Source organism: Maniola jurtina, chromosome 18 (genome assembly GCF_905333055.1).
Source record: "Maniola jurtina chromosome 18, ilManJurt1.1, whole genome shotgun sequence".
NCBI lineage: Eukaryota > Metazoa > Arthropoda > Insecta > Lepidoptera > Nymphalidae > Maniola > Maniola jurtina.
Window position 1 is genome coordinate 10,282,635 of NC_060046.1, and position 9,644 is coordinate 10,292,278.

The window sequence follows — 9,644 nt, forward strand, 5'->3', positions numbered from 1 at the left end:
TTGCTGGAGCCCTATCCTAAACCATACATAAATATATATTAAAATTAATGACATGCTATAATATTTTAATATACCTACTATGATAAATTATGTGTACTGTGCACATTACTGACCCACCATTCAACTCCTTCAGAGTTATTGATGTAGCATCTGGTGGAAGTAAGAACACTTTGTGTCAAGACACTTATGTCCCTAGGTGACTTGGGTTCAAGGTTTTAAATTAAAATACTGTGGATCAGTTTTCAAATTTTATTAGTAAAAGCAAAATTCCATATACCATAAAACTAATCCATCCTAGTCTTGACATGTTTCTCTGTGATCTTGTCTTTCTCAATGATGTAGACCACAGCACCCCAGCCGGAGATTGCGTCGCGGTCAGCCGCGTTCACTAGTGCCTGGAAAAGATATAAGACTAGAAGATGCCCGCGGCTTCGCCCGCGTGGATTTCGGTTTTTTGAAAGTAGGAACTGTTTGATTTTCCGGGATAAAAAGTAGCCTATGTGCTAATCCAGGATATTATCTATCTCCATTCCAAATTTCAGCCAAATCCATTCAGTAGTTATTGCGTGAAAGAGTAACAAACATACACACACACACACATACAAACTTTCGCCTTTATAATATTATAGTGTGATAGTGTGATTTTTCATAGACAGTAAAAATGGTGACGTGAGTTTTTCAAAATATATGCACTAAATACATTTTGTTCATCCTATGGTGCTGGTGTCCCATGGTGAGATAGTGACCTTGTGGGGTATTTTTCAGATTTTAAACCAATTTACAGAGTATCTAAAACCTACCTGTGAAATAGTCTCAAACAGCTCATCAGGGTTTTAGGTCAGGCTCCCATGATACTTCACACATACCATACAGCTGATCTGTGCAAGTGTCTGATACTATGAAATCTTGGTCCTGGCATCTATGGTTACATAGTGCCCTTATGAGGTATTTTTGAGAATTTAAACCAATTTACAAAGTATCTAAAACCTACCTGTGAAATAGTCTCAAACAGCTCATCAGGTCTTAGGTCAGGTTCCCACAGTGCCTCGCACATACCATACAGCTGGTCTGTGCATGTGCCTGATACTACGAAATCTTCAGGTTCGTTAGGACAACCAATCTGGAAAACAAGAAAAAGAGTGTTACATAATTAATATGGCTAATGATAAAACAAAATGTTTTAACTTGCTAACTTGTAGATAATACTATGACTACTAAATCAGCATAACATCATTGCTAACCTGTGAATACATATTGCCATATCTATGTATACTTTATAATAGAAACTTATTGCTTTTTTTCATATTGATTTGTTTACAAGTCACAACATGGCAGTACTTTCTTTACAAAAGTTTACTAAAATTAAAGTCAAAGTCAAAATCATTTATTCAAAGTAGGTACAATTGTACTCTTTTTGATGGTCGAAATCGTTAAACTTGTACGATATAGTGGTGATAATTAATTATGTTACTTAAAACTAAAGCTACGAGGGTTCCAAACGCGTCCAAGTCTGAGAAGAGCACACAACAAACATAAAATTGAAATTAAAATTGAAATATTGATTTCAAGTTACTATAAATACTATTTCACATGTGGACTACGTGTGAAATAGCATTATAGTAACTTGAAATTTTAAAGTCTGCATCTTTTGTTTTTGTGAGTTGCATTTTATTGAATCAAGACAAAATAAGGCTTACCAAGTCCATATTGCAGACATAGGGTGTATTGTCAATAGGGTCCAACCCAGCCACCACAGGCTCAATGAAGTAGGGTCCAAAACGTCTCTCATATAACAGGTTAGACAGCATCGCTGAGAATGTCTTGGGCCTCATTACTCTGTTCTCTTTTAACTCATACAGATTCATTCTGCAAACATAATAAAATTTTCAAAATAAATTAGCTTATGCTAGATAATGCCTGCAACTTTGTCCACATGGGTTTAGATTTTTATTTAAAAAAATGTTTATCCAGCTTTGAACAGCTAGCAGACAGACTGGTGTGCCTTAGTGTTGTATTGTGAGCAACATCAACAGAGATTTTATTTCTGTCGCAGATTTGGTGCATCTCCACCTAAACACTAATTTTACTTAACCACATAATAAAGACTGAAATCAGTACTTATTTGAGTTTCTAATTTTACCTGAACTTAAGTCTTTGATACACAGTCTGTGTGTCCGTTGCCAGTCCTGGAAGACCTACATATAACGTGGGGCCCATTTCGAACACTTTGAGGAAGTTTGCTGATATGGTCTGTGCCTGTATGCCGTAGCGCTTATCCGTGGCGATGGCCACACAGTCTTTGCCCTTCATAGCCACCACTGCGCCACCGTTGTAGGCTAAAATCGACTAAAACATGAAAAATTTAGTTATTATTATTTTTAGTAATTTATTAATTATACACGTTATTAAAGCTTCGATATTTAATAACAATCTGAATGTAATGCAAATGTAACTGAGGGCGAATTACTAAGAAAAAGGAATTAAATTCAACGAATATGCTTAGCAATCATGACGCTATCCTAACCAAAGCCGGTGCTGAAAAATCACTTTAATCGAATATAAACGGTATAATAATATTGTGTAGATACTTAATATAGATTTCTAATATTACTTACCATTTTACCTTTACTAATTTATTTGTTTTTAAATTATTATAGAATTTTCTTTACACTTTGCGTCTTTTGGACTTGTTTTTTTTTTCGAAAAATGACATATCATCCGCCATAGACTAAAGTAATTCCACAGATATTTTTTTTAACTGGTTTTACAGCTCTGGGTTCTAGCCTTTTTAAGCTAACTCAGCTAATAATGCGTTATAATAATATTGAGGAATTCTAGCTAGCTGCTAGCAAAAGTATGTACCTGATCACTACTAGACTACGGGCCCATGTACAAAAATGGATGGGTCATATGAACCACCAGATGACGTATATAGGACGATATAAGAGCATAAAATAATACGATTCAGGACTATGCCGTCACTTGTAAGCTGTCCAACTGAGTGCTGGTGAGAATTCAAAAGTGCAGGTAGAGTGAGTACATTTTGGTCATATATTTTTGTACGGCATTTTTACCATCAATAGATCCATGAAAAATAGTAAGAAAGCGCGCAGTGCCGTAAAAAAATAGTGCGCCACAAAGTCGGTAAATTTTTTGATTTTCTGACAATTTCCGGGGTAAATTTGGTCATTTCATTCTGTACGGCATTAGTTTCATACTGTTTCAATACAGCCTCTAATCCATTATTCCGCAACGCCGTACAAATATCATGCGACAAGGGGAAAAAATCGAGGGTTGCAACTCCCTCTCTTTCCGTGCTCCGGGGGGTGATTTGAAACAACATAAAATTAATTTATTTTGAAAGTATTTTATGCATAGATAATATTTTTTTACATGCCGTACATTTTCGTTGGTCCAAAGGTTTGTAGGGGAAAAAAACTCAAGGAAAAATCCATAGAACGAAATGTAAAGTGAAATTTATGACGATATTTTTTTATACGGCATTTAGATAGTTTATTTGTACTTAATGCAATCCATACTAATATTATAAATGCGAAAGTGTGTCAGTCTGTCTGTCTGTCTGCTACCTTTTCACGGCCCAACAGTTTAACCGATTCTGACGTTTGGTACAGGGTTAGCTTATATCCCGGGGACGGACATAGGCTACTTTTTATCCAGAAAATCAAAGAGTTCCCACGGGATTCCCAAAAACCCATCCGCTTAACCGATTTGTATGAAATTTGGTGCCGAAATAGCTTGCGTCTCTGTAATTGACTTATGCAACTTTTTATCTCGGAAAATCAAAGAATTCCCACGGGATTCCTAAAAACCCATCCGCTTAACCGATTTGTATGAAAGGTACCGAGGTAGCTTGCGATCCTGTAAGTGACATAGGCATTTTATCCCGGAAAATCAAACAGTTCCCACGGGATCTTTAAAATCTAAATCCACGCGGACGAAGTCGCGGGCATCCTCTAGTAATTTATAAAAAGTTAATGCCGTACAAATCTGAAAGTTCATATAGATAAAAAAGTAATAAAAATATGAAATAAATATAATTTACATATATATCGTTTACGGAGCGACGTTCTGTTATGACGTTTAGCATTTGTAGAAATATACCTACACCTGCCTATACTGTACTGTGTGCTAAGTAGTCGTGGGTCATAACGTATTTTAACAAATACCGTCGACCTTGTTACCAATAAGATATGGAATATGGATAGATGTTCAATGACGGTCGGTACGATTTCGACTGGTTCCACGGCGAGGAATGCCCCCAAAAAGTCAGTGACATAACGGAACCGGATGAGGAATCAGGCGAAGAAATTGATGACGTCATAGGTGAATAAATATATCTTTACATCTTCAATCTGTACGTAAGACTTTAATTTTGACAAAAACTTATTCATGTTTCAGAAAATGATAGAGAAGATAATTCGGACGTCGATGAAGACGTTGACTCCGATAACAACTCAGCGGCTGATTCCGATACTGATTAATTTAAATAAAAACCTTATTTTGTATTATCATCTTTAAATATATCGAATTTATCTAAAAAATAGTTGTTTCATTTTCATCAGCCTAAAAGATATGGACTGCATTAAAATGTACGGCATCATTTTTTCCTAATTCATTTATCTTAATACTATTTAAAACAAGGGGAGAATGAAGAAAATTGCTATATTTTATTAATCTATGAATATTTAAACTTTTGCAATAATTTGAAAAATTTCAGTTTTTGTATTTCTCAATAATTTTTTTTAGAACAGAGTCTTTTGAACGGCAATACTATATAACAATAGTATTTTACACTATCATGTTAAAAAAAAAGTTGCCGTACAGAGTCAAATGATTTTACAGCTTTAAAAATCAAGTATACCATGAAATTAAGATAATTATTGATACACATTCAAATGAACACTAATTTTTTGACGGCATTATTTTTAATAGTACTTTTGAGTGCTAGATAATGTTTTGGAACCAAAGCCGTTCTTTTTCAAATCACCCCCTGGAGCACGGAAAGAGAGGCGGTTGCAACCCTCGATTTTTCCCCCTTGTCGCATGATTTTTGTACGGCGTTGCGGAATAATGGATTAGAGGCTGTATTGAAACAGTATGAAACTAATGCCGTACAGAATGAAATGACCAAATTTACTCCGGAAATTATCAGAAAATCAAAAAATTTACCGACTTTGTGGCGCACCATTTTTTTACGGCACTGCGCGCTTTCTTACTATTTTTCATGGATCTATCGATGGTAAAAATGCCGTACAAAAATATATGACCAAAATGTACTCACTCTACCTGCACTTTTGAATTCTCACCAGCACTCAGTTGGACAGCTTACAAGTGACGGCATAGTGCTGAATCGTATTATTTTATGCTCTTATATCGTCCTATATACGTCATCTGGTGGTTCATATGACCCATCCATTTTTGTACATGGGCCCGTAGTCTATACGATTACGAGCTAGGCGTCAGGCGAGGGAGAAGTGGATTGTGTCACGTAGGGAATGGGGAAAACACCAGAAATATTTCATTCATTTTATTATTATTTGAAACGTTCAAGGGCCTTTGCATACATATCTATGCGTGCAGTCATATTAAAATTCCATTTGTCTCTCACTTGGCGACACAAATTCAAATCTGTTTCAACAATAAGCAATCCATCTCTATCTTTTGAAAGACTAGGTGTTCTGGATCCATCAGGGGCCGTCACATAACTAGAACCATAATATAATCTGGATTTCTTTTCATTCTGCACGTAAAACTCTTCAATGCCAACTCTGTTAATGCTGCATGTAAAATAGTTGTTGGCAATTGCGGCATTACGAGCTTCGATGCCCCAAAATGTTTCACCAAATTCAGCTATTGTCGCTGATGGGTTAAAAACTATTTGAGCGCCGTTGAGGGCGAACATTAACCAGTTCAACGCCTGATGACGACCATAGCAAATGTTTACGGCAATCTTTCCGTACTTCGTCTCGAAAACCGGATGTCCAGTGTTACCAGGCGCATAATATGACGTTTCACTGAAACTCCCAACACTGGGTAGATGGTTTTTACGATGTTTTCCCATATAATTTCCAGTCTCATCTATTATGACTGCTGTATTCCACCACACACCAGTCTCATCGTTTTCCAGAATGGGAGATATAATTACCATTTCATATTTTCGTGCCAACTTACTTAGGAACAAGGTACTCGGTCCATTCGTTGCTGATTCTGCAAATTCCGCCCATCTTTCTTTTTCTTTTGTGCACAGAAAAAATGGCATCGTCCATGCTTCTTGCAAGCAAATGATGCGAACATTTTCTGTCGCTGCTACTGCTATTATTTTTTCAATTTTATCAAATATCGCCTTCCTTTGTTCACAAACTGCGCTATCAGTAGGCAAAACAATTGAATGTTGAATTAATCCTAACCTCAAAATGTTTGGTTTTCTAACCTCTTCTTTCGCCGCAGAGAAAGAATAAGCTGCAACTTCAAAGTTGTTCTTCTCACTTTCATTTTTAGTTGATTGTAAAAGTTTTAAATCACAATGATCTTCTCGTCCGTAATAAATCTTGTTGAACTGTTTTATTTGGTCATTATTTAAACGCTTTTTAATTATACTGTCCAGATTATACATGTTTAACTAGTTATGTGCGTTGGAGTTAATTAACTATGTATTTACGTAACTTATGTAAGGCACTGGGAGTAAATATTTGCTGTAGGTATACCTACTAAGTACTTAATGATTTATTCAATGCACAGCGTACATTGAGAGCTTGATTGTATAGGCCCTGATTGCCTTGATATCTTGTCTACATATTCATAACTGGGCTTGTAAACAGCGTCTCATAATTCTTCGTCTCTCTCATTAATTCGTTGTTGTATTTTAAGCTTAGAACAACCACTCATAATCATCTACTAGCAAACACCTAGGTGCGTTATTATTTCGTATATGGGAAAGATACGTTTTAATTTTTAAAGGATCACGAAGATTTAACATAACAATTTGGAAAACGCACTTATTTCAGCATTTAATATCGACGGCTTGAATATAATATTTAAATATTATTCTGATGGAAAATTAAATGTTCTGTGCACATATTTTTAACTATAAACTAGTAATTACGTAGGTACCGCACGTCTACATTATATTTTGGGCTCGTGTGTATAAACAACGATAAACCAAATATTTTTCTGTAAGCATTGTTAACTTATCACCAAGGGCCTAAGGTCATCGGGATCCTGTAACTAACAGACACAAACAGTTTTAAATGCATCCAGTATAACCGGTGAGCTATTTAAAGGCGCGAACGATCGAGAACGATCAGTCGTTAAAGTTAACTCCATAGCGGTCGGTAATCTATCACCATGGACGGAGAAACGCCAAGCCTTGAAGCCATTATCAACAACAGCCTCAGTGGTAGAGACCTCGACGAGTTCAACAGAATATACTATGGAAGGAAAAATCATATGGAAATCAAGTTAAAAGAATCTTCGATCGCTGCAGCGAAAGACAATGACTTTGAAGTTGCCGCTTACGCTTTCCCTGCAAAAAAAGAATCTACACGACCCCCAAGGATTGTCAAGGTAGGCGTTATCCAACATTCAATTGCCATACCAACTGATCGTCCCATTAATGAGCAGAAAAATGCGATCCTTGCCAAAGTGAAGAAAATAATTGACGTCGCCGGCCAGGAGGGTGTGAATATCCTCTGCTTCCAAGAGCTTTGGAATATGCCCTTCGCATTTTGTACACGAGAGAAGATTCCTTGGTGTGAGTTCGCTGAATCAGCAGAAGATGGTCCTACTACTCGCTTCCTACGAGAATTGGCTATTAAATACGCTATGGTCATAATTTCATCCATCCTCGAAAGAGACGAGAACCATGCTGACGTTTTATGGAATACATCCGTCGTAATCAGTGACACAGGCAACGTTATTGGCAAGCACCGGAAGAACCACATTCCTAGAGTTGGTGATTTCAACGAATCTAATTATTACATGGAAGGTAATACCGGGCATCCAGTTTTCGCGACCCGTTACGGTAAGATCGCCGTGAACATCTGCTTTGGACGACACCACGTTTTGAATTGGATGATGTTCGGCCAAAACGGAGCTGAAATTGTTTTCAATCCGTCAGCAACTATCGCTGCTGAAGCTGGGAGTGAGTATATGTGGAATATTGAAGCTAGAAACGCTGCGATCACTAACTGCTACTTCACAGCTGCTATAAACAGAGTTGGGTACGAGGAATTCCCTAACGAGTTCACCTCGGCTGATGGGAAACCAGCTCACAAGGATTTGGGACTTTTCTACGGGTCGAGCTACTTCACTGGGCCCGATGGTGTAAGATGCCCAGGCCTGTCCCGTACAAAGGACGGTCTCCTCATTGCGGTGATGGATTTGAACATGAATAGGCAGATCAGAGATCGTCGCTGCTACTATATGACGCAGCGTTTGGACATGTACGTGGAGAGTCTAAAGAAGGTTCTGGACCTAGATTTCAAGCCCCAAGTTGTACACGAGACTGAGAAGTAAGAAGACCTACCAGACTGTATACTTACCTACTTATTATCTTATTTTTCGCTTTGCAATTAAAATATTAGCTTTAATGTTCCCAAAAAAACTTTTAGTTAAGTAGATAGGTAGGTACTAGGTAGGCACTTATCTATACTAATAAATAAAATTGGAGTGTCTGTCTGTAATTTCGAAATAACTACCTCCTATTAAGCTCATATGGTTATTTGAACGATACCATAACTGAATCACACGTTTTTAAAATTTTTGTCTGTCTGTCTGTCTGTCTGTCTGTCTGTCTGTCTGTCTGTTTGAAAAGGCTAATCTTTGGAACGGCTGAACCGATTTTGACGGGACTTTCACAGGCAAGTAGAGGATTGACCAGGGCGTAAAATAGGCTACTTTTTTAACCGACTTTTAAAAAGGGAGTTGTGTTTTTCTACCTATGTACACCGAAATCTCCGAGATTTCTGAACCGATTTGCGTCATTTCTTTTTTAATCGATAGAGGAACTTTGCGACATTGTTTCATAAAAAATTTGGAGTCCAACTCCTCAATCCTGATGCTGCAGGGGATCTGACCAATCCACGCGGGCGAAGCTGCGGGCATCAGCTAGTTATAAATAATTTAAGACTTTTTAGATAAGAGAATTGTAAACAATCAATTATTGTATACTTTCTTACACCGATTTAATGGAAAATTAAAATTGCTAAGTATGTATGTAATTAAGGAAGATTTTTATTTACTCATTTACAATATCCTGTTTTCTTTCACCGGGTTTCAACTAATGTCTACTGATTTTTACCAACCTTGAGACAGTGTAGGGCTAGGTCAAACAGACGGAGCAGAGTTACAGTTTTACGATAAAACTGTGGTAGACTCAAGTGTTTTTGATAATAAATTCAGCTTTATAACGTAGCCACTTAAAGTACCTATACAGGTATAATAAAGCTGTATGCCAAAGTAAGTACTTAAGCTTAGTTTGAGTTGTTACCGAGAAAAATAGCGCCTCGGCTCTCGGTTTGCTTTATGCCTGTTGTTGCAAAGTCGTTGCAAAGCTTTGATTTGAAATGATGATGCCCGCGTCTATGTCCGCGTGATTGAGGTTTTTAAAATTCCGTGGGAACTCT

General features: G+C 37.1%; 3 protein-coding genes across 3 annotated transcripts; 1 reads left to right on the top strand and 2 right to left on the bottom strand.

The window, feature by feature from the left end:
* Window positions 1–235: 235 nt before the first annotated feature.
* LOC123874494 (proteasome subunit beta type-3) lies at window positions 236–2,765 on the bottom strand. Its single transcript, XM_045919883.1, has 5 exons — window positions 2,616–2,765; window positions 2,141–2,346; window positions 1,698–1,866; window positions 992–1,120; window positions 236–395 (listed from the first exon to the last, which is right to left on the bottom strand). The coding sequence occupies exons 1-5, from the start codon at window positions 2,616–2,618 to the stop codon at window positions 285–287; spliced, it is 618 nt and encodes a 205-aa protein (XP_045775839.1). The 5' UTR covers window positions 2,619–2,765; the 3' UTR covers window positions 236–284.
* A 2,757-nt stretch (window positions 2,766–5,522) lies between these two features.
* On the bottom strand, window positions 5,523–7,189 carry LOC123874492 (beta-ureidopropionase-like). Its single transcript, XM_045919881.1, has one exon. The coding sequence runs from the start codon at window positions 6,632–6,634 to the stop codon at window positions 5,555–5,557; it is 1,080 nt and encodes a 359-aa protein (XP_045775837.1). The 5' UTR covers window positions 6,635–7,189; the 3' UTR covers window positions 5,523–5,554.
* Window positions 7,190–7,296: 107 nt separating this feature from the next.
* LOC123874491 (beta-ureidopropionase-like) lies at window positions 7,297–9,243 on the top strand. Its single transcript, XM_045919880.1, has 2 exons — window positions 7,297–8,653; window positions 9,131–9,243. The coding sequence occupies exon 1, from the start codon at window positions 7,366–7,368 to the stop codon at window positions 8,533–8,535; it is 1,170 nt and encodes a 389-aa protein (XP_045775836.1). The 5' UTR covers window positions 7,297–7,365; the 3' UTR covers window positions 8,536–8,653; window positions 9,131–9,243.
* Window positions 9,244–9,644: the final 401 nt, after the last annotated feature.

Bases quoted from the DNA above. Each gene is read 5' to 3' on its own strand.
- LOC123874494 (XM_045919883.1), bottom strand. The intron at 1,867-2,140 runs GTAAAATTAGAA...TTATGTTTGCAG, and splicing joins TATCAAAGACTTAAGTTCAG to AATGAATCTGTATGAGTTAA. The intron at 396-991 runs GTAGGTTTTAGA...TATCTTTTCCAG, and splicing joins TGTTTGAGACTATTTCACAG to GCACTAGTGAACGCGGCTGA.
- LOC123874492 (XM_045919881.1), bottom strand. From the start codon at position 6,634: ATGTATAATCTGGACAGTATAATTAAAAAGCGTTTAAATAATGACCAA.
- LOC123874491 (XM_045919880.1), top strand. From the start codon at position 7,366: ATGGACGGAGAAACGCCAAGCCTTGAAGCCATTATCAACAACAGCCTC.